Genomic DNA, 25,578 nt, shown 5'->3' on the forward strand with positions numbered 1-25,578 from the left:
GTAAATGAATTTTTTTTATGTTAAATTGTTATAAAAATAACACACGCGACTGTTTGGAACACAGCAATATAATTTTTTCAATCGGTGCGCACCCTTAACACCATTTTATACGTCATTTAGTTATTTATGTATATTTTACTTATTTATTTATATTTTAATAATAATGTTAAGTAATAGTTTTAATTGTTTTTATACAAAACAAATATATTGGGATTATTCAGGCTTTCTACATAGTTTAAAAAGCGAATCCTAAGATAATTGCGAAAATGCTGTTTTATCACCGAACGTCGCACTAAAAATACCATAAAAATCCCCTAAAGAAATTTTCGTTTGATTCGTTCGAGAATTTCTCGTTTACCGCTTTGTAGAATTGGAAAGTATTCTTGAAAGCCCTCCCGGTTCCACAAAATTTTATCCTCCGCTGTTCGCGTCGACGCGAAGGATCCTCCCGCAAAATCGGATGGGTGGGTCTCCAAGTTTCTCTGCCCGCCTACTGCTGTCGCACCGATATTGACGGCCGTGTGCCCTTGAGGGTTGTTTTTTCTGTGATTCCCGAACTAATACCAAATACCACACCAGTCGTTTTTATTGTCAGTCATGTATGCAGAATTGTAGGTTCGAAGTTCGAACATAAGGTTTTGATTTATACTATTCGGGGTAGCGAAAACTAGTTAGTTGTACAGATAATTTCGATCACCTAATAATTGATTTAAGCGATACTGTTAACTTATGTAAATTCCGCAAGTCACAATGTCTAAACAGCTCTACTTCGTACTATAGCGTTGGCATAAGTTTTCCTTTTGATACTAAAATCTTAGTTTGTTTTAGAAGGAAGGATTTTGACACTTCAAGAAAGTGCTATACTAACAGTAATGCCTAATGCATTGTCGGCGTATTTTATTGTCAAATTATTGATGACCAAATTTAGACGATATATTGTATCTAATGGTCTCTTAGAAATGTCTATACATTTTGATTTATTCCAATTTATGCTCAATCCATTGCAGTATCTGTCATTAGTAATTCATCAACATACAGGTCGGTGTATTGAATGAATCATCGAAGACGTTCCATACAAAATTACTGATGAAATTAGCATTGGGATGTCCTACGCTGTCATCAGTGACAATTCCATCATCAATTAATTTGTTGATTCATCAACATTTTGGACCAAAAATTCATCAATGATTCGTCCTAGCCGAAACTTTTTTTGTTCTGTTGGTTTAGTATTTTGTTCTAAAATTCCTTAATTTTCAATATAATTCCACTGTTTTTCATTTATATGTATTGTTTTACAACAAATATTGACGGGATAACTGGAATTTGTTAAAAAAAAATTAAACCGTTATTTCACTTTTGGCAGGTACAATCTATTGCTCTTGAGGAGGATATATTTAGCTTTTGTTACTTAGCTTTCCTTATTGCTCTTATGGTAGTTTTTTAATCTTAAATAATTTTTTTTTTTAATTTTTTTATGTATTTATTATTACCAAATAGCAAATATACGCCATTCTAAAGAAATACCCTTACCTCTGACATTAGGTGGAAAGAGAAAAGGACAGGTTTTTTAAGATTTGTACATTTAAGTCTAAGGACATTTTTGACATACAAACGGCTGCCGCCTGTCCAACGGTCTATAATACATACATGTATGTATGTATTATGTAAGAAGTATTTGTTTCATTAAGGACTGAGTACAATTTCGTAGTCGATTTGGGAGTATTTATTTTCATGTTCCTTCTACGTGTTACATTTGTGGGGCAAGGGATTTTTCTCCATATTCACAATAGTTATGATTTCTTCGTTTCTCCAATAAAACTACTAATGGAGCAAGAGACGTTTAAATTGGTCTATAGAATTATTGATTGATTAATTATTTACTGCAGGTTCGGTATATTATATTATAAATCAATGTATTTATTTTTTAATTTATTTAACAGCTAATAGTGCGCTTTTAATTTGGTGGCAAGGTAAACGCCAATCATAAACAAATTCACTTTATTAACTACTATTTTAAACCAAAATTTTGTTCGAAAGTTCTGAGAAAAAACGTAACTTGTCAATAACATTTTTACTAATTATACTAATTACTAATTATACTAATTACTAATTATACTAATATAATGATAGCACACTTACTGTATACCCCTTGAATAACAATGGTAGGACAGTACCCTTAACATAATTTATTCATACTTACATACATACATATGTACATGTTTTATTACTTTCATGCTTTCGTGCGATTATCCTATTACAAAGTGCGTCCAAGAAGTAAGTAACTAACACTAATAATAATGAAAATAATAATGAAAATATGTTGAAACACAACAACGGTATAATTTTTTTCTATTAATTTCCCGATCGTTTCTATGGCAACTTTAAGATATACTCTTCCGATCCGTCCCGTTCCGACATATATAGCAGTAAGAGTATTTAGAAGACTATATGTATCATTCAGATGGCTTTAAAACTGAGGGACTAGTTTGCGTAGAAACGGACGGACGGACAGATGGCCGGACAGAAGGGTGGACAGACGGACGGACAGACTCGGCTGTTGAAAGGAAAGGCTATAAAAGGAAAACATTAAAATAAATAAAGCCTCAACTTAGTAAAGTAAACAAGTTCATAGCCCAAGGATGTTATCATTACAATTTGAATTACAGAATCGATTCATTTCGGAACAAATTCTAACAGGAGAGTTATTATAATAATACAAAATCTATGAGTAATAACATTGACCTGTTCCAATAACATTCTCAATAAGACATTGGTACTTCCTAATAAGCTGCGCAGATAAATATGTATAAAGTTAGAAACATGAAATATAAATTAATTGGAAAGCTTTGATTTAACTAGGATCATTACACAGATATTAACGCATTTAAAAGTTATTTAGAAACAGCTAAAGTTCTAGGGGGATTTTTTAAGCTGATTTTTCTAAAATCTAGAAAAAAAATTCTATGAGTGTAGATATTGCGTTGAATCAGGAGGAAGTTTTTACAAATATTATTTTACGAATATTGTTTCGATTAACATAATTATTACTCAAAAAATAAATAATACATTAGGGTTCTTAAAGGGGTCCACCAAGATTACAGTTTTGTCTTTTTAAGAAAACCCCTACTATTGACATATAGTATCGTGACAGAATCGACCGTAGACCCGAAAATATAGAAAACATCGATAGCGACACTAGCAATATTTTTACATTTTTAAAAATAATAAATGAAGTTGTAGTTACTTTCCAAATGTAATAATTCCTACAAATTTTAAGGCTTAATAATACATTTTAACAGACTGAAAGTTAAGAAGCAGCTGTGGCTATGATTGTTTCGATGGCGCTATAAATAACCAGACCACGTTGCTAATTATCGCTAGTTTTCATGGCACCTACATATCTCACCCCACATTTGAACTAGAATCCAGTAGAGATACTAAGTTGCTTTGCGAGATCAAAAACAAACCCCGAAAATCGACAATAGTTATTTTTGTTGTATTTGAATGACCTATTTTGGCATATTTATGTAGTTGTATATATTTTGTACGCAACTGTGAATCAAAAATATTTAAGGGATTGAATTGACTGTAAAATTTGAGTACAATTATAACTATGTATGTACATATATGTATATACTCGAGTGAGACAAGACTTTTTTATATGTATACATACATTCGACGAACTACACATTTGTTGAAAAGGTTTTCATGTTAAGTCATCCCGTATTCCGACTCCCTTGCATGTCTTTATCAACAAAATGTATGTTAAATTCTGCCCAAATAGAATAACTTTACTGATCACATTCTTGTGTTTTTTAAATAGAGCAACTGGCTTGGTGGCAAATATGGGAAAAGACTACACTCATCGTACTAGTTGCGGCTATACTTGGATTGTTGCTGATCGTCATTATCATTTGTTGCATTATTATATGCGTGTGTCGTCGCCGCCGGCGCCAGGATAAATGTGAGTACTTGTACATCAGAATAAGTACAAATTTAACAATATTTAAAATAGTTAAATTTATAAATTAAGGCAACATAAAGCTAATACAAATTAAGGATAAATATAATTAAAATTAAATATATAAAAATATCAAGCAAAGTATAATAAGCAGGGAAGGCAACTTTAAGAAGCCGACGTTTGTGTACCCTAGCAGTTTGAAAGTTGACCTAACCCAAGCTATTATCTCTATAGATGTATCAAAAAATTATATAAACAATAAGACCATTTTTTGAGAACTTAATATAAATTGCCCGATCGCTCTTATGACAACTATGTATGAGATTAAGTCCTGTGATTTCAAATTGAAAAAGAAAAACAATGTATTAATTTAAATAACAAAATCACTTTTCATCTTTTTTTTTGAATATAGTTACATTAAAGGATTCAATTGATCAAATTTGACAGAATCTGGCATACAATTAAACAGATATCGAAATATATGAATGCAATGTAGCACTAACTATTTATGCTTTATGATTTAGTCGTCCGATCCGGGCCATTCTGACATATATTGCAGTGAGAGTATTCAGAAGACTGACGGACTAGTTTGCGTAGAAACGGACAGACGGACATGGCTAGATCGACTCGGCTGTTGATGCTGTTCAAGAATATATAAAAAGTTCATTATGTCTGTGATTACTAAGTCAGCTAATCGATATAACTACCTGGCATCAAAATATAAAAAATATGGAACGCAGATGGTTGCTTCAAGATAAGACCGTATTCACAAATCATAGAAAGTTTTAAAGTAAATTGATATCATGTAATTAGAGCTTTTTAGTCGTTTTGTGAGTCGTTAGTCAATAAAGTTGTCAGGTGTTATCCTATCGGTTGGCGGTTAGAGCCCTGACGCGGACTCCTTTATATATATATTTTTTATTACTATTGTTATTATTAGTAACTTCACATTTTATTGCATAATTTTATATAAATATAAATAACTAAATAACTATATTAAAAATTGATCCAATATGCTTCATACATGTAGTTAATGTAAAGCAGTAGCAAACCCAATTGGCTGACATCCAGCTTGCCTGGTTTTACCTACTTTTAGCAATCTGCCTTGGTAAACTGAGTGTAAAAATATGTTGTTTTTTTATTATTACAAATAAAGAAATTTACAAGACTAAATTAGCTTAGTGGGTATAGCACTGGGTACAAGGCGTTTGGATTTTTGACTTAATAATATTTGTTGGTGTATAGCATTTTCTTCATTTTTTATAGTTGGTAGTATTTTTAATTTATGTACATTTTTGTGGTTCTGGTTTATATTAGTATTTTTGAGTTTCTTTGAAAAAATTTGTTATTATTTTGTTTGCTATTGCGTCAATATCTAAGGGAAAGTCAGAACAGACCATAACCTTGTGCTTTTGACTTGGCAGCGGAGTAGAAAGTTCTGACAAGTATAGGGGTAGAATTCCGTACTTTCTTATATGTATGTATGTAACATATTAGTGTATTTTGTGACAACGTGGAGCTCAGTTTTGATCTTTCAGAAATATGATTTTGTATGTTTTACGGCTGGGTTTGGTTTCCTGCGTGTATCTGCAGTTAGTTTTTGTGTTTTTAAACTGCAGCTCGCGGCATGTGTTGGTTTTAGATTTGGAATTAGCTATTAATTGACAATTGTTTTGATATTTACAAGAGATAAATGCTTAAGTTGCATTTACAAAGATAGTGGTACATTCAAATTTAGTAGGTGATTTGTGAGCTGTTTAGAAATTTGAGTCTATAGGTATTTTAAGCTGAGTGTTTCTTAGTTATTCGTTCCACCAACTTTCTGGCAATCTTAGCAACCAAAAGAAAATGAATATATAAATTAATATATAAATTAATATATAAATTAATATATAAATTACTAAAAATGGGAGTAGCGGTTTTCGCTTTTAAAAAAAGTGCGATTTTGTGAATGCGAAAACCAAAGCAAATTTTTTATTAAATTTTATTATAAGCAGGCAACTATTTTATATACATATCTCCTGTAAAAGCGATCGGTCAATTTATGTCCATAATACATATGGAAAGTGTAAAAGCTTTAGCTACCCGAAGTAAGCTACTATAATTGTTAAACCGACAGATACCCAAAAATGCTCACATTTCCGATTTACAATTATATATTTAAGTTAAGATAAGAGAGTTTATTTAAATGTAAGGAACAAAAAAAATACCCGCTTTATTGTAAATCTACATCCTAATATTCAGGCTAGCAATAACTTACGTACCAGTAAATGTAAACTTTTTGCTTGACTTCTTAATATATTTATATGCACCGCTTATATTCACAAATGCTTGGTTCAACAACATTTTCCGATGTCTAAACGGCTAACGCATGTAACTCTTAACATTGTGGGCTTCAACTATAATTCCACGAACATCCTTCATGCATGCACACAACTACACCAAAATATATACAGATTTTACGGAAATTTCAATAAGTGCTACGCAAAGGTAAGTCCAAAAAACTCGAATTTATTAGTATTTACAGTACGAATAAGGAAAAATTACCAGAGACCGAGCATTTTATTTTATATCGTACCCATTTATAAAGGGTTCAATATTTTAAAGCCAACTGCCATAACATATGCGGTTGATGCACCTTCGCCGTAGTAGTATTTATGATCTGTTGACAAACATCCCAGTTGATCAGTTGAAAAAATTCCTGCAGTAAATCCTACCATTCTGTCGGTCAAAATGCAACAATCAAAATCTTGGGTTCAGTACCTTTTGAGTTGCAGCAATAAAACGTGACACATTAAGTGATATGACTGCTACAGTAAATCAAACTACAATTCTGTAGTTGAAAAGCGACACATACAGTACAGATCAGAGATCTGCGTTGGTGCACTGCAATTACAAGTGCATCGCGCACACACATTGCATTTCCTAATCTCGTGTCTCAAAGCATTTCTATGCAGTGCCAAATGTGAGCGCGCCGAAAACCTATTTTAAAAAATGTAATCTAGATTCTAGTATTTGAAGCCTATGTGATTATGCTTTTATGACATTACTGCATTAACTAGAGATTTAAGCCGAGTGCCATGGGCTTCTTTCAATGAAACTTCGAATAAATTGGTAATGCATTAGCTAAGAAATCAAGAAAAAAAATCGAAAGATCGATAGCAAACATACTGATTTATAGGGTATTCCCACATATCGATGTTTGACATTATGTATCGATATCGGGTATTATTTTCTAAACATCGATACATCGGTAAAACATCGATTTATAGTCAAGCCTCTACCGCATTATCGTTCCCTGGTATGTCGTTGTGCCCTTGCACCCAGGTTATCTTGACGTCGCACAGTAGCGCCTCTCGAACAAAAGCCGTTGCAAAAGTAGGAAAATTCATAATCGCAAAACCATACAAATCCGACAGAGAATTTCCCAAGGATTCCGAATCTTTAATCAACAATTTTCAGATATTTGTTGTGGAAGATGTGAGCATTCAAAGTTGAAATGATTTTCGGTGTATGCCATTCAGGTATTATAACACAAAAACTACATAATTTTTGAATTTGAATTTTTTTTTTTTAATGATAGATACATTTATTAGCTCTTATTCAAATGAAAAAAGGGTAGTTTTCTTTGTTTGTACAGGTAAATCGCTACTTGACAGGTGTCCATTATTTTCACCTTTTTCTGGCTAATGTAGTCTATAACTTCTGAAGATGGACAGAGCCGGCAACTTCTTTTCTGAATCAAAATCAGTTTTAATTTTTTCATTTTTGGGTGAGGTCAACATTTGTGTAGATAAGCCCGTATCCAAATAGCGGACTTCATAATTATTCTTGGGATTTTGAATATTCATTTTAGAAGGAAATAATAAAGTTTTTGTCTTTCAACTAAATGGCAACAAATGTAACGGTCTCTGATAATTATTTAAGTAAATTGGTAAATAACGGTGTTGTATCAAGGCTCTTATAAGTATATATCAATATAATATAATATTAGTAATATAATATAATATTAGTAATATAATATTATAATATTAGAGCTTTTTTAAGAAAAAGGTAACTAAGCATGTACATGCCTTATCTGAATCATGTGTTCCATATCGCTATTTTTTCATACTCACTTAATCGCTTTATTATCTGCCACACTCATTCTTCACCACCAGTGTGCTATCTTATGAGCCGGTATCGCCTCAAATGGGTGGGGCCCAACCTGTTCTAGATACATCTGCAGCGTCTACGGCCGAACCTCTGCCGCAGAACCAAGGAACGGAGGAACAAAGAAAATGGTCAAGAGGCAATCAGAAATATGATACTTCTTTAACACGTCCCAATGCGAATCGCCTTCCTGGCAGCGTGCCTAAATCGCCACCGCGCTGGCCGATTCGACCTGGTGTAATGCTGCACGTGAGCAACGATACGAAGGAGAATCTGACTGTTAATCGTATGGCAATAAAACCGAATTCCCTCGGAAATGAAGGAAGAGGAGACCAGTTGCCGGCTCAATGGGGTGCCGGGCTGAACGAGACCAAAAATGCTTCGAATAGTAGTCTTTTAGTAGTATCTGAAAGCAGACAGGCTGGATTAACTCCACCTGCGGTCCCCCATCAACAGCTTGCAAGCTTGCCTCTAACAAATGAATCAGAATCTGTACCAAATGCACCAGTTCTTTTGGCGCATTTATCGTCCAAAGCCGCTGAGCCTTCCACCTATAATAAAGTGGAACGTATTTTGGCATTGGTTTTCAAGAGGGCGCGAAAACGATCTAAAGATTGTACTCGGGATAGTCAGCGCAGCCATGTGGGACTCTTGCAGTCGATTTGGCGTAGTCGTGCATATGAAAAAAATCCGTTGCCCGCTGGAGCTCACCATCGTCTAAAGGGGATACGGTGCAGTGGAAGTGGTATAGTATTTTCAGTCTCCATTATTTATTAAAAACATTGTTGTATTTGATTTTAATTTTGTTTTTACATTCATTCTTGTTTTTTATGTTTTATGCCTTGCCACATATCATACCCACTCATATAGTAACATACAAAAAGGACCCAGAGAAAGAGGCTTGTAATCAACGCATCGCAAAAGCAGAGCTTGTAGCAGAAGCCCATGTAGCGATCAATACAAGCAATATTCAAGAACATGCTCGATCAAAATTTCAAGTCGCTTCATCATGCAATCAGCCGAAAGAAGGAGATCACGAAGCTGACAGAAGGGAAACTCTTTACAAGGAAGTAACGGAAAGAACCCCCAATATTGATGCGTGTGATATTAATGCTAGCGCCATGCAGTTTAATCAGTCAACTTATTTAACTTCATTAAGGAATGCGAAACAATTGACTCCGTTGAAAGGACATCCTCCCATTAGCAATTTGCCTGAAACTGTTAATGCCAGCTGCTTAAATTGTTCTACTAGTTCAAAGTCGATCCCACCCATCATCCTTAAAGATGTACAATGTAAGAATTGAAATGAAAAGTAATAACTTCAGCACGCTTACATATATACTTTATTTTCATTTTGTACTTTGTTTTATTACTTTTTATGAATAGCAATACCAATATCATTCAAAAACATTTTTTGTATGTGTACTGCCGTTTCAAAATTCGCTAACTGGAAGTAATGCAGTTTTTTTTTTTTAAGGGTTTCGGGTTATTACGCATTAACGACATAAAATAGCAAACAACATAAGTTCGCAAAAAAAATAATGAGTACATACGTATAAAAGATTTTTGATAATATTTCAAAAGAAAATGCTTAACTAAAATTAAAAAATATATTACATTTTTAATAGGTAGCCACAAAAAAACCATAATTTTATAAAAAATGGTGCCAAACTTCTGTTAAAAATTAAAAAAAAAAAATCAACGAGCTCGACCTTTCCATTGTTTCAAATTGATTGATGTTTTTGAAAGATATACAGGCCTGCTCCGGTAATCGAAAACGGCAAGAATTTTTCGTTTTCGTTTTTAAAAACGAGAAATTGGTGCTCCGGTAATCGAAATCGAAAGATTTTTTCGATTTGAAAAACGGGCACCTTTTTCTGGCCGGAATGAAAAGTAAATGGCTTTTTCTATATGAAATCAGATCTTATTTACAAAAGGAAAAAAATTGTTTACTCGGTGGTCTATTGATGTTTATTCCACACCACCACAAGATCATTCTGGCAGGTAATTATTTTATTTTATTTATTTATTTATTTATTTTATTTTATAAAAAATTTATTTCTGACCCCACCTCAGATTTGACAACAAAATTTTTGCCGTGTTCAACCGGTTTTCTCGGTTTGGCGATAGGTCGATAAGTTCACCGCAAAAAGTTATCGCCAAGGTTGCCATATTGTTGGTGGAACGAAACATCCAGTTAAAAATACTTATAAAATATAAATGATTCCATTAATAACTTTAAAGGAACGCCAAAATGGTTGTTTAAAAATAATGCTATTTAATGTGATTACTTAAATGGTCCAAATTAACCAAATAATTATTTGAGACCACCGGAATTAGAACTGTGAACAGTGTGGCAGCATCTTAGGTGCCTATATTTGCTTAACTCTACCATTTTTTGCCTTTTTCTGGCTTAGAAAAAGAACAATTGTACATATAAAAGGCAGTACTTTACGTTGTTTGCTTATTACCAACAACACAAGTTAGCTGCTTGAGCAATGAGAAACGATGAGAAAACGAAACATCCGATAGCAGAAATTTGCCGAAAACCGGAGCAGCTAAAAACGAAAACAGTTCGTTTTCGCCCAAAACGAAATCGAAAAAATTTTACGATTACCGGAGCAGGCCTGATAATGTATACTTACGTCAATCCAAAGGGTTCGCAAGAGATTTGCCTATTATTCGCCCACCTCTACATATTTTTTACCAACAAATTAAAAAAAAAATCAATTTTAATGTTTTGTTATTATACTGCATTTCAATTAATATTCCAAAAGTAACCGTTTTGCTAATACTTGTATATTTTTACATTACATTTTAGATGATTTTAATATAACCTAACATGTTGTTTAATTAACAAGAAAGGAAGCTAACTTGGATAAACCGTCTATAATCGCAATTCGCGTTATATAAATGTATTAAAACAGCAAAGTTTAATGTTGGCATTCCAGTTTGGCCCGTCTCGAATTACTTATATAATACATGCTTTAGTAAGGCAGGACATAATCATAAAGGTATAATGGGATCGGTTGCTATAAATGTTTCTTTTTTTATTTTATTTTAAATTTATATGCGTAAATCTCCAAATAACCTTTGTTAGTGCTTCTTCTTATAGCTGAATGATTGGGTCAAAGGTCAAATTAAAAGCGTCGAATAAGTTTGACTTTCCAAGGTTAGCTTCCGTTCTTAGTCTTTTTGTAGTTCGCCATTTTCTTTTTAATGACATCATTGTCGGCACCAATACAGACAAGCCAGAGTTGAATTAGTGTAAGTACAAAAATATGCTAAGTTTGCTTCGTTTGGGAAACTGTTGCGCCAGTGAGATGTGCCCGTGCATATGATGAATACATAAATGTATATGTTTTGTTTATGCAATATTTTACTAAAACTAAATTCAACCAGAAACTAGCAAGCAGTTTATTATGTATCAGCATTAAGTAAGTTTTTACCTATTTAAGGTATAACATTATTCACAACGTTTGTAATATTTAATATTTTACGACTGTATACATATACATTAAAACGAAATAGGTATATAATTTTTGTAATCTAATATATGAGAATACTTTCTAATTTATTTTTAAAATTTGTAAAACTTATTTTATTTTTACTTTTTTCTCATTTGCTTCCAATATAAAATACGAAAACTTGTGGGATTTGAAATATCTCCATGATCGATATGTCACCGGAATAATCTGCCGATCCGTAACGTGTATGGTTATATAGTACACGACAAGTCGTCTTCACTGGGGGAACCATTGACGGAACCTGGAGAGTATGAGAATCTGCCGTTTCATGGTCTGCAAACGGCACCTAACAAGGTACAGTTATTATATATCGGCTCACTTGCACTTCATAAATCATTGTTTATTAGGTATATTAAGTTAATAAAAGTCTCATTTTTATAAACCATTTTATCACCTAATTTTGCATATATTTCCTATATGTAAGTTTTATTTTTTTTCGTTATGCATTCCATATGTTAATTTAACCATCAAATAACGTAAAGTTCCCCATAAATAAATATACATAAGTCATCTAATTTATGTATGCTTGAAAAGGGGCTTACCTGCACTTAGACTAAAAGCCAACCGCCCAAATCTTAATCTATTTTCGCTTTAGATTATATTATAGATTACCAAATTTAATTTTTTTTAAACTTTATTTACATAAGTTACATCCAAAAGTACTAAACCATGATACAAAAGGAAAATTTATTTTAATTAATAAAATAATGTTATAATAAAAGTATAAATATAAAATCAAATGTTTAAATAGTCAATAATGCAACAAGTGTTAAATATATAATGGCTTACAATTGGAAGTTACATATTTTTTTTAGAGAAACAAACCAATGACATATGAAGATATTTTAATTAGTATTTATAGGCAAATGCTAGTTCAGTGCATATATACATATGTACATATACATATGTTTCTTTAGCATTCAGGGATCTTGAATAATAAAAAGAATGTCAAAGAAGCATTGGTATGAATGGAGAGACACCGAATTTAAAATAAAAATACTTTTTATTTGTATACTATTATAACCTCTTAAATATTTGAATATTGGAAATTGACCTTTTATCCTAAAATAAATAATACAAATGCTTTTATTATTTTAATACAAATTCAATGGTCAATGATCAAGTCACAGTTTTGAGTCACTGTTCAGAGCCGTGTATTATACACGTTTTTCTGGCTATATTTTTAAATGCTACTGTTATTAGTTTAATTATAATACTACTCCATTTGACGTAGATGATCTGCCTCCTTTAGTTGATGCTATCCATTCTTCCTAAATTGATTATCTTTTATGCTTTGATTTACACCGAGTGGAAACCAATGCCACATAACTTAGGGTCAACTAAAAATGTATTGAACAGACAGAAGGATGCATCTCCAAAACCAATAAAAGCTGTTTAAGATGTTATTAGTCTAACTTTTAAGCAGCATTATCTTAGATCTTACCCCACTCATGAGATGTCCACTTGTGTACAATATACATACTTCAACGAGCTTTTTAGATTTTGGCATAGTCATTAACTAGCGCAATTTTGCCTAAGCACATGAAAAGTACGTAACCAGAATTATGTCCAAGTTTGAAAACTCGATTGAAAACGCTATAGTCTTAGTATTTTGTAATGACAGCTAAAACTACACAATTAATAATCCGAGCAATTGTTCTTATACTTTTTTTGCATGTTTCCTGTGTTCCTTCTAACTAACAAATGCAACTAACGCAATGGATTAAAATGACAGTTCTCCGCTACCCCTACAAGTTTTAATAACAACACAAATATGGAGCACTTCGTTCCACGATCCGAGAGACTCCATGGAGATATTAGTAAGCTATCTGTCCTCCATCAGCAACCTCAACAGACACCTCAGCACCACTTCACATACGCTCATGCTTTCTCTGACCATGAAGTTGAAAAAAATTATAGCTCGCAGTACATCATGCACCGCCTACCTACTACTTACCAAGATAACCGAAGCTTTAATGAGCCAGTTTCTGCACATAATGAACTACAAAATGTAAGCAATGTGTTCTCAAAGAATAACCCTGAACATTTCCAACGTGACCAACATAAAAATAAGAACACACAAATATCAGATGATGCCACACAAAAAATCAACACCAACTCTTTGTCGGATGTTCAATTATTAAATGATAGAGACCAGGATTACCAGTCAACGTATGCTACAGTGGAGCGGACTTCGCTACCACCTAACGTTCCGAATACGTTGCTACTCAGCACTAATCCTTTTTTGACTTCAAGTAAGAGTAATAATTACAACACAGTTGGAGAAGATGAGTTAGAAGGCACAGCCCGCGGAAAATTTAGCAAAACTACGTTAGCTAGGGACAACCAATTTTACTCGTTGAAGTTATCAAGCGCAACCAAGATTAAGAAAAAGGCTTGCAATGTAAACTGCTCCATGGGATTAACCACATCTCCCAGCTCTTTAACTAAGTGCAAAAAGAAGCATTCTCTTGCTGGCAATAAACATTGTCTTATGGAAACAACTAGCCAACCCATGCGTCATTATGATTACGAGAATGTGGCAAATAAAACTACCTCAAGTCAGAATGTAGTACATATGGACGGAGGGAGGAGCAAACTACATTCCATTTCGAACCTTGCAACTGTGGAACTGCATGCGCATCCTTATGATAAGGACAATACTGCCGTCGTCCAAAAAAAAAAAAAACACCACCATCGCTATCACCAGAAAAATGATGCTCTAAGTGCGGAAAGCTGTGCGGAATTTCCATTGATGGAGCCCGAGTGCATCAGTATTTATAGAAGCGATTCCGGAATATCCAACAGCTCCTATGAGTCCCAATTGCCTACGGCTTTGTCACAACATCCACAATCTAAAATAACTAAAAACTCATCCTCTGGCTCACTATGTCGAAAACCAATTAAAAGAAATATGGAGGCTCAAACTGGTATATTTCCTCATGGTGACTTGGACCAGGAAATCAAATGGCCCAAAGAACCTGCCTTAACCAAAAGCCAACTTAAGGATGTCGGCGAAATACTTGCTTATGAGCCGGCATCGGTCCCCCGCAGTGCCACAAGTTACAACAGTATTAGAAGCGACGTGACTGTCTTAGAAAAAAAAGAATCCGTTGAAGCAGACATGAGTACCCCAAAAGCTTCGGATCAATATCAACTTGGCCACCAACTTAAACATTCTGAAACCCCCTCTTCTGTTAGCGCAAAAAGTGCACTTGAAATGACAACACCAGCAAAATGCAGTGAAATATCTAATCATGATAAGGTTGGTATAAGCAAAAATAATACATCAAAAGTTTATTTAATCATTTTAATGATTATTTTGCCTAGATTGAGGGGAATGACTTTTATAAAATTAATCAACAAATTAATTAAAAACAACAATTGCATTTCCTGTATGAGACCCAAATATTTCTGCCAATTATGGCATATTTTCAAAAATAGATTGTGAATTTTATTCGTTTCATTGAGCTTAAAGACTGATCAGTTATGTTGCGCACCGCGAAGGTCCTTATTTTGTTGGTTCTTTAGCCTTTCAGATAAATTTGACATTTTTTTTTTTAATTTTGACACACGGAAAATCATTTCCGACCCCAAGAAATGTGGGTGTGTTTGTCCATATCTCCGTATTAAAACCATAAAATCATAACTTCAGCGTTCTTGAACATAGTTTAATACGCTTTGAGATATGATTGGTTATGATTCTAGAATTTAAACAAATATCATATAGCTGTCAAAGACAAAAAAAAGTATATATATGTATATATACAGCTGTGTTCACGGAAATAGCAGTGCCCCAAGACCTGCACGTTTAAGATTGGAAAATACTATTACAAACACTATTTTCATAAAATTTTTTTTCATAAAGGCTTAGTGTATTTAATTATTAACAATACCACAATCATTTAATTTAGGTAACATAAACCTAATAGAAGATATAGCTAATAACAATAAAAAAGGTCTATATTATGCCGATCATTGAAATAGCAGTGAAAAACTAAAATTCCTCATAAATTTAAAAATATCGTATAAGACACCTATTTCTTCTCAAATTCTAATTGACTATGATCTAATATTTTGTTAAATAGCATTTAGAAGCTATCATAGCCTCATACCTGGGTGGCAAGGAGTCCACCAAGTCTTAGCAACGCTTGAGGGGAATATGGCCTCATTCCTCCTGCACAAATTGCCAAAGCTGTGGCTTAGAAGTCGGGAACTTCTTTAATACGTAGCCCTTGATGTCCCCCATAAGTTTTCGATCGGATTTATATCCGGGGACTGTGCAGGCCATGGCATTGCATCCACTTTTTCATTAAAAACCCACTCCTTGGCCACCTTGATGGTATGATTAGGGTCACTGTACTGCTGAAATGTCCAAATTAATGGCATATTTTCCTCAGTATACGGCTGCAAGACAGTTTTTAATATTTGGACATAAACATAATGGTCTTTGATCCCACAGATCATATACGGGACCTACAACGTTGTATGAAAAGTATACCCATACCATGATTTTTGGGCCACCGTGTTTTACTGTCTTCAGCGTATGGTTTGGAGGGTACTATGTATTTGGAGGTCGACGGACATATTGTCTTGTCCTATTCCACCAAATAAAACCAGTTTGGAGTCATTTGTCCAAAGGACATTACGCCATTTGAATAGTGCCAGTTCAAGGGGCTATTGGCGAACTCCAAACTGGCCTTGATATGCCTTTAACCAAGCAGTGACATTTTCCATGGACTTCGCGAATCTAAAATTTATTCAATAAGTCCCCGGCGAATGGTCCCATGGCTGATTCCCATGCCAATTCCCGCTCATATATCCCCAGAGGATGCCAAAGGACGAGCTTTGCTGAAGCGAAGTACGCGTCCAGCCTGTACAATTGTGGTTTTGCGAATCGTACCTCGGTTTTTTTGGGTTCGGTTCATATTTTATGACTTATAAACTATTTTAAAAGAACAATTTGAAAGATTTAGAGACTCTTTACATGTTTTGCCCTTCTTTCTAGGCTAAATTATCTGATATCTTTCTCTCATGGAGCAGTGAGGTCCTGCGCCCACTAAAATAATTTTTTTTGCGTTGTAAAGGTGTATTATAGTATAAACTATAATAACGACCTTAATTTAACTCATTTTTTACAAAATTAAAAGAAATTTCGGCATTTTTTGCGAAAGAAAATAAAAAACTGCTATTTCAGTGATCGGCCAAAACGAGCTGCATATGTGAAAAATATCAATAAAACTTTAAAATAGAGCAAATCTAACGGAATTTTTTCTCGATTCTTATCTTTATGTTCCATTTTACAAAAACAATGTGCAATAGATCAGCTAGCAAAAAGGAATATGTACAAAAAAACGTTTTGAAGTTGTTCCTCTGTCGCACTGCTATTTCAGTGAACACAGCTGTAGCTGTAAGAAGCAAAATATATATACAGCTGTGTTCACTGAAATAGCAGTGCGACAGAGGAACAACTTCAAAACGTTTTTTTGTACATATTCCTTTTTGCTAGCTGATCTATTGCACATTGTTTTTGTAAAATGGAACATAAAGATAAGAATCGAGAAAAAATTCCGTTAGATTTGCTCTATTTTAAAGTTTTATTGATATTTTTCACATATGCAGCTCGTTTTGGCCGATCACTGAAATAGCAGTTTTTTATTTTCTTTCGCAAAAAATGCCGAAATTTCTTTTAATTTTGTAAAAAATGAGTTAAATTAAGGTCGTTATTATAGTTTATACTATAATACACCTTTACAACGCAAAAAAAATTATTTTAGTGGGCGCAGGACCTCACTGCTCCATGAGAGAAAGATATCAGATAATTTAGCCTAGAAAGAAGGGCAAAACATGTAAAGAGTCTCTAAATCTTTCAAATTGTTCTTTTAAAATAGTTTATAAGTCATAAAATATGAACCGAACCCAAAAAAACCGAGGTACGATTCGCAAAACCACAATTGTACAGGCTGGACGCGTACTTCGCTTCAGCAAAGCTCGTCCTTTGGCATCCTCTGGGGATATATGAGCGGGAATTGGCATGGGAATCAGCCATGGGACCATTCGCCGGGGACTTATTGAATAAATTTTAGATTCGCGAAGTCCATGGAAAATGTCACTGCTTGGTTAAAGGCATATCAAGGCCAGTTTGGAGTTCGCCAATAGCCCCTTGAACTGGCACTATTCAAATGGCGTAATGTCCTTTGGACAAATGACTCCAAACTGGTTTTATTTGGTGGAATAGGACAAGACAATATGTCCGTCGACCTCCAAATACATAGTACCCTCCAAACCATACGCTGAAGACAGTAAAACACGGTGGCCCAAAAATCATGGTATGGGTATACTTTTCATACAACGTTGTAGGTCCCGTATATGATCTGTGGGATCAAAGACCATTATGTTTATGTCCAAATATTAAAAACTGTCTTGCAGCCGTATACTGAGGAAAATATGCCATTAATTTGGACATTTCAGCAGTACAGTGACCCTAATCATACCATCAAGGTGGCCAAGGAGTGGGTTTTTAATGAAAAAGTGGATGCAATGCCATGGCCTGCACAGTCCCCGGATATAAATCCGATCGAAAACTTATGGGGGACATCAAGGGCTACGTATTAAAGAAGTTCCCGACTTCTAAGCCACAGCTTTGGCAATTTGTGCAGGAGGAATGAGGCCATATTCCCCTCAAGCGTTGCTAAGACTTGGTGGACTCCTTGCCACCCAGGTATGAGGCTATGATAGCTTCTAAATGCTATTTAACAAAATATTAGATCATAGTCAATTAAAATTTGAGAAGAAATAGGTGTCTTATACGATATTTTTAAATTTATGAGGAATTTTAGTTTTTCACTGCTATTTCAATGATCGGCATAATATAGACCTTTTTTATTGTTATTAGCTATATCTTCTATTAGGTTTATGTTACCTAAATTAAATGATTGTGGTATTGTTAATAATTAAATACACTAAGCCTTTATGAAAAAAAATTTTATGAAAATAGTGTTTGTAATAGTATTTTCCAATCTTAAACGTGCAGGTCTTGGGGCACTGCTATTTCCGTGAACACAGCTGTATATGATATTTGTTTAAATTGAAACAATTTTGTACCATATAATTTAGATTTTCATCATATGATTCGTTCTCCTTTCCAACATAGGCAATTTGTTTATTTTCTTTATTAAAATCGCTTGGTCTCCTGTAGGAAGGAAGATTGTTGGAAAACAAATTTCGTAAACTTCTTTTTCTTTAAAAGAATATATTTAATTTGGTTCCCTATTTACTTACATGCATTTTATGTTGGGATATACACGGCGCAAAAAATCAACACTTCATCATTATACTGCATGCACTTAATTATTCAAATAACGGTAGCAAATCAAATGGCTAGCTAATAATCCATTTCTAGCAAAAAATGGGAAAAGTAATGACAGCGGAAATAACAACAAAGGCAATCTCCGAAGACAAACTATCAGTGACCCATACTTTCATATTAAACGACAGCCATATGGGGCACTTGCCCCAGATAATCCGACAAGATTGTCAGAGGAATGGCAAATCAAGAACACCACGAGTAATGCCACTAGTAAGATCGCGGCCAGATCCAATGAAGAAAATAATGAACGGTTGCTAGAGCCCAGAAAATGGCTTGTTGAGAAACCACGATTAAATTACGTGCCACACAAGGAAGACTTTCCGGCCCAGATTCTTCCAGAGGTCCTGAAAGAACCGCTTGAAGGGGTGCACTACGACTATTTAGTTTCAAGTCGGCCAATTCGCTTGCCGTTGCGAAAACATCACACCTTTCATTTTCAAAACAGTCAAACAGCAAACGGTAAGCTACATCAATTACGGCAGCAACTACAGCATCACCTTCGAGACAGAATCAAGTTTGAACAGGAAAACGGTTTTTCATATTGCCCGCTGCAGCACGTCTTCAAACCAATTTCCCCAATACCATCTGTGACAGCTTCTATTGAGGAGTTCAAGACTAAAAAGAAAGGTGAATTGTCTTCTTCTGAACAAGAATATGACCACTATTCCAAAGAAGCGGATGACGATGAAGATCCTGGTTACAGTTTTTGTGAGGAAGAAAGTATTGTGGACAACGATAACTATCCCACCTTGGACAATCTTAAATCATATTCCTAAGCTCCACCCCTAACAATGGGAAATATTTGAAAAATAACAATGCCACAGCATGATCTTTTTACATTTTTTACCGCCCAAAGTTTTTATTAATCAAGCCTAAGCGAAGCATACAAGGTATTATGTATAATATATGTTATGTGTATGTATATAAAATATATATAATAGTTTAAATGTATAATATTAACACTAAAAAAAATATTTCCAAATTTCAAATAAAGTTATAAATATGGAAAGAGGAATAAAAAGGTTTTATTTTTTTTTTTTTTTTTGCATCAAAGAATTTTAATATTATAAAAAGTGGACATTTCCTACATAAATTCTGACCTTTGTAAAGCTTCATTTTCTTTTTCCTCTCAATACATTACAAGTTAAATACATATAGCATATTTATTAAAATTTTGGTTAGTATGAAAGTTTGAAAAGTTCTTGTCAACTGTCAGAAAAATAAGCTAGCATCCCGGTATATAGCCTACGTCAAAATAAGAATATATATAAGAATAAACTTTGAGAATTATTTTATCTTAAGTACAAAAATCATTTCCTATGTATGTTATGTTACTATATAATAGCCCATAGTTTTTCAATGCAAATCACCAGATTAAAAAAAAAAAAAACCAAACCAATAGCCAACCTACAATGCGAGCTTTTTCTATATCTCATATATTTTTTTTGTTTTCACCATTGCTCTGGTACATGTGACGAATGCATTCGTTCTTAGTAAGTCCGTATATTTGTATGCTAGTCCGCGAAATTGTATGCCATTGTCCCATTTTAATGGCAACTTTTGTCCCTCAGAGGTTTTAATATTTTTTTGTTTAATAAATTTATTTTAAAATCATAACAGAGTGCTTGCTTGTAAGCTTAGAAATGTGTTGATGTAAACGATCTACTACCGAAAGTGTAAAATTTTATCTCCGCAAGGTATGCTGCGAGCGAACTTGTCAACTTAGTACAAAACGCAGTCGAATTGTCATTTCTTTTAGTTCTTAAATATTGGTTCTTTTTGAAACCGTGTTTCAGCAGTTGTATTGACACAACCAAAAATAAGTAAGTCTGTTTGTTTCACTGTGAGACACCCGGAACCAAAGTAGGAAAACTACAGATGAAAACGGATACACTGCGATCACGCTTCTCTTGAGGTGTATATCGATAGATGCCCCCGATTTATATGTTCAGAGTTAAGAGTTAGTGTTTTTCCTTTTGTTTGTTTATTTGATAATATACTCTGAAAAACACTGCAGCAGTTTCTCCTGCTGGAATGTGGATCTCCAACTTCGATAATGTAGTCGTCGGATGTGGTTGCTTTGCACCTCACTGTGAAGGTTATATTTTATGAATACAACCCAAGTAATTTATGATGTTGAGATACAGGCTGATGCAACGAGTACAGCTGACAGAGCAGAGAGTCGATGCCCGATTTAAAGTTGATGTTAACATTCTTCGTGGGTGTAAGTTGACCACCACTTTGATTTAATTGAATTAAGAATGTTTTCAATTATTTTGTTGTTTTAATCGCAAACAGTATTAATTAAACCAATTAATCCGAATCGTATTTAAAAATTTCACGAAATGATGATACAATTACCCATACTAGGGCTGCTGATGAGATACAGATAACTTTAGTTGCAATAATTGTATTCTGTCTCAAAATTTTTAAAATTGTTTTGAAAAGATTACTGCGGCGTTCACACATCATAAGATCAGTTAAGGAAGTACCCATGTACGAGGTGTTTGACGTTTGATTAGTTTTGGGTCAGTGTATCGGCGTTCTATTACTAGAGGGTGAGGAGCGTTTCAACGTTCCCTTACCTTAGGGTTAGTCAAAGGATTACCCATGTGGTATGTGGCTTGGCGTAAGTATTCTAAGGGGTTCGTTCATTTACCCATACTATACATACCCATATTTTAGGTGGCTCAACATTCAATTACTAAAGGGTCAATCAAGGGAGTACCCATGTCTTAGTTTGTTCAACGTTTGCTTACCATAAGGTGAGTTAAGTACACGAAATAGGTGGGTATCTAGTTCAGGCATGGCTAATAGTCACCTTTAGTACTGAAGGGTAATTACATATAAAGCTGCGACTATTTCTAACTGTTTGCCCTGATTTTGACTGCAAAATACTAAAGATGCTAAAGATATCTATCTGCCTTTCTCCATCCGTTAAACGGATGGGCCTTAAGGTTTTGCCGTTCCGACATTCCCCATTTTGTTCTCCATCCGTTGTGGATCTAAATGTAATGACCTTCCCTGGCGATAGTAATGGTATAGTTTTTAGGTGCATCTTCACAGTGAAAATTCAAGCATTCACTTCGAGTAAAAAATGCTCACGAACAAAGTGTGTAGAAAAGAGACTGCAATTACACTCGAGCGTAGAAAAACATTTGGGGACTAGAGCTCTTCTCCCTTTCTCATTCATTGATTGTATCTTCATATTATCTAAGTATCTAAGCGCGGACATAACGCACCAGATGGCAGAATCATTGCGGTCAATCCTGATGTTGAGGGGTGTGCTGGAACCGTCTGCTGCTGAGAAGGATAAATGTTTTTAATATCTACCCGAATGCTTTGCACCGACCGCGGTTTTTTAGGCTTACCGGACTCATTTTCTAGGTTAGGGTATTAATCTTGGTATCTAGCATTATTGATTTGCTCTGTTATGAGCAGCTTCTGGCTAATCTAGCTTTAAATAATATACCGGTGGTCTGTCACAATAAGTAACAAAAAGTCGAAGTGATTAACAAAAAGACTACTTCGATGACACCTTTTCGTGTCGCCTGAAGAGATTTTACTTGACAAAATACCTGACTTAATAGGCACCGAATATTTCATTTTTTTTATATATATGTCGGAGATAACCGTTATTTAATTTCACCGAAGTCGAGCCAGCGAATTCTGTTCGCCTGCGCAGTCAAATCGTATCTGTTCTCACGCCACTTTTCCTGTGGCCCTTTCACCTTTTCTTTCTTTTCACTCAGACGTCAATCCTAGACAATCTCAAGACGAACAGACCTCACTCAGTAACAGACAGTCTTCTGTCCTTGTCCTGTTACCGATTCAACTGTCATTGCGCCTGCGCGCCAGCGACACCTACAGGGCTACCAATACCTGAGCATGCCGAATAATTCTGTTGCCAAGGCAACAAGCATTCCAAATTTGCAATTAGCAACTAACTTTCCGACATATACTTAAATTTACAGTATTTGTTCTTCACAGTTTATACCAAAATAAAAAAGATATTATTTAACGACCACTTAATTAAACAATGAAGAAATGCTTTTTAGGAGGGAGGCATTTGAAAACCGGACATTCTCATAACTCATAAGGTATTAAGAAAATCAGTTAGTTTTAAATTATACTTCTTGTACCATTCATTGACTATTTAAACCTTCATGTCGAATTATTAAATAATATATATTGAAAAGTAATATATTATTAGTAGACAATTGATTTTAATATTAAAGATAAGACAAACAAATTTCAAAGAAGGCAGTTAAGCAAACCTAAAATATTTTGCAAGCTCAAAATTCAAACTGTCATTAAAGAAACAAATAACAGGTATTTTACGAAAGTTATTGCATTGTGATCCTAATTTAAATCAATTGTAATTTTTTAGAATCTGTCCGACTTTGAGGATCCTTACAAAAGCAGCAATACCTATATATTCTAAGTTTTTATTTGCTTGAATTTCCCATGAAATTGAGATTTGTGTTTAATGTTCTACTAGAAAAAAAGGTAAATTGGATATTTATTTATTAAATATAAGATCATTAACTATCGTTCATGCTATCTTCCTTTGCCAAAAATAATGTATTAAAATTGACTTAAATATGTAAAATACTATCGCTATATCTGAAATTTCATTTCCATTGTTTAACACTTTTAATTAGATATCAAAGTACTATAAAACGATGTTAATAATTTGCATGAGAAGAGCAGAGCATACCAAGATTACCGAGCATAAGTAACCAAATATTTAACTCCTTACTCTAATCGAAAAATATCTTCTTAAACTATCCATAACAGCCTTTGAACGCCGAAAATTTTGAAGATGAATTTATTTATGCTGATCTTGAGAGTCAACATTACGGACCGATAAACTACAAAGCAGCTTCACTATATGCCCAAGTCAAAAAAAATAAAAAAACAGGAGCGTTAAGTGAACTTAAATGAAATACTGGCAAATTGTTTGTAGCTTCTGCAGTGCATTTTTTATAAATTCTAAATATACGAAATTTGTTAAAATATGATTTTTAAAAATGTATAAGTGATTTTAGATTTAAATTAAATAATTCGCAGAAATAATTGTTTTTGCGAAAGCAACATTTTATTTGATTCAAAATAGATTCAGAATTTTAAGCTGTAAAAACCCATATGAGTGTTATGTGACTTATATGTATATATATATATATATACAGAGAACTGTAATTTAACTAATATTAAATAACTTAGGTTAGAAGTAGACTAAGTATATAACTCAAAAATAAAGGAAACCTGTGCCGTTTAGCAGTTTTCTTAGAAATTGGCGGGTACTCTGCATGCAATGTGTGATATTACTAATCGTCTTGTCTGATGTCGCAGATCCCTTTCCTTCAGTTCCAAAATTCCTTTCCCGTCCGATTCCTGGCGGCATGTTCGAAGAACAAAAACAAATGACATGAAACTTCAGCGAAACAAAATAGCCGAAACAAATTCTACCTACGTTCGGCTACTCCCGAGGGCTTCACGAAGTTCGATCTTTATATTTGTTCTTGTTTTCGATCTGTGTTCGGAGCAGCGGTTGCGAGAGTTCGTTTGGTGTCAAAAACAAAGACTATTTCACCGACGCACAGTAGCGCCTCTCGAACAAAAGCCGTCGCACATTTTTATACCCTTGCAGGGTATTATAATTTCAGTCAGAAGTTTGCAACGCAGTAAAGGAGATGTTTCCGACCCTATAAAGTATATATATTCTTGATCAGCATCAACAGCCGAGTCGATCTAGCCATGTCCGTCTGTCCGTTTCTACGCAAACTAGTCCCTATGTTTCAAAGCTATCTGAATGAAACTTTGCATATAGTCTTCTATATACTCTCACTGCTATATATGTCGGAACGGGCCGGGTCGGACGACTATATCATATAGCTGCCATACAAATGTTCAATAAATTTTTAGAAAAAAAAAAAATATATAACATGGCTGTTTTTCAATATTATTCCATTTTAATCTACTTTGAGACATGAGCTTCTGGTATTATTTCAGAATATTTGTATAAATTTTATGAAAATCGGACGACTATATCTTATAGCTGCCATAAAAGCAATCCGTTGATGTAGAGAAAATGTAAAAATGGGAATGTATAACTGTAACTGTTGTAAGGAAGCGTCTGGGCGGCCGGGGTAAACCTCAGCGGCCCAGACTCCCCTCACAAAATTTATAATTGTGAGACGCCCAGAACATAAAGCGCCAAATAATTAATTAGGGTAAGGTGAAAAATATATACTTGAATTAATGTTGGCCACGCGGAATCTGTCCAGCCGCGGCGGTTCTGCCTCGAGAGTGGGCGACTCGGAAGGATCCAGCGGTCAAGCCCGCGGCCGCGCTCGGAATTATCCAGCGGCGGGACGAGTGGCTCGGTATAATCCAGCGGCCACGCCCTCGCCCACGCTCGGAATGATCCAGCAGCGGGGCGCCTTCGGGGCAGGACAAAGGCTCGGAGGAGTCCAGCAGCCAAGGCCTGTGTCCACGCTCGGAAGAATCCAGCAGCGGGACCACTGGCTCGGAAAAATCCAGCAGCCAGCCCCGAATCCTCGCCC

At 34.5% G+C, this 25,578-nt stretch overlaps 1 protein-coding gene across 10 annotated transcripts in view; it reads left to right on the top strand.

Annotated features, from left to right (window-relative positions):
- Positions 1-24,289, top strand: part of nrm (neuromusculin) — a 62,341-nt gene extending 38,052 nt beyond the window's left edge. For 2 of the 10 annotated variants that reach the window (XM_070285124.1, XM_070285125.1), the window contains exons 20-23: positions 3,824-3,964; positions 11,840-11,934; positions 13,376-14,905; positions 19,009-20,009. In XM_070285124.1, the coding sequence (XP_070141225.1) occupies positions 3,824-3,964; positions 11,840-11,934; positions 13,376-14,905; positions 19,009-19,785 (2,543 nt within the window). In that variant the 3' untranslated portion in view covers positions 19,786-20,009. Of the gene's footprint in view, positions 1-3,823; positions 3,965-8,121; positions 8,859-8,983; positions 9,407-11,839; positions 11,935-13,375; positions 14,906-19,008; positions 20,017-23,399; positions 23,519-23,809 lie in introns of those variants that run through there. The other 8 variants (XM_070285129.1, XM_070285131.1, XM_070285130.1 and 5 more) reach the window with 7 other exon arrangements.
- Positions 24,290-25,578: the final 1,289 nt, after the last annotated feature.

Source organism: Drosophila kikkawai, chromosome 3L (assembly GCF_030179895.1).
Source record: "Drosophila kikkawai strain 14028-0561.14 chromosome 3L, DkikHiC1v2, whole genome shotgun sequence".
NCBI classification, from domain to species: Eukaryota; Metazoa; Arthropoda; class Insecta; order Diptera; family Drosophilidae; genus Drosophila; species Drosophila kikkawai.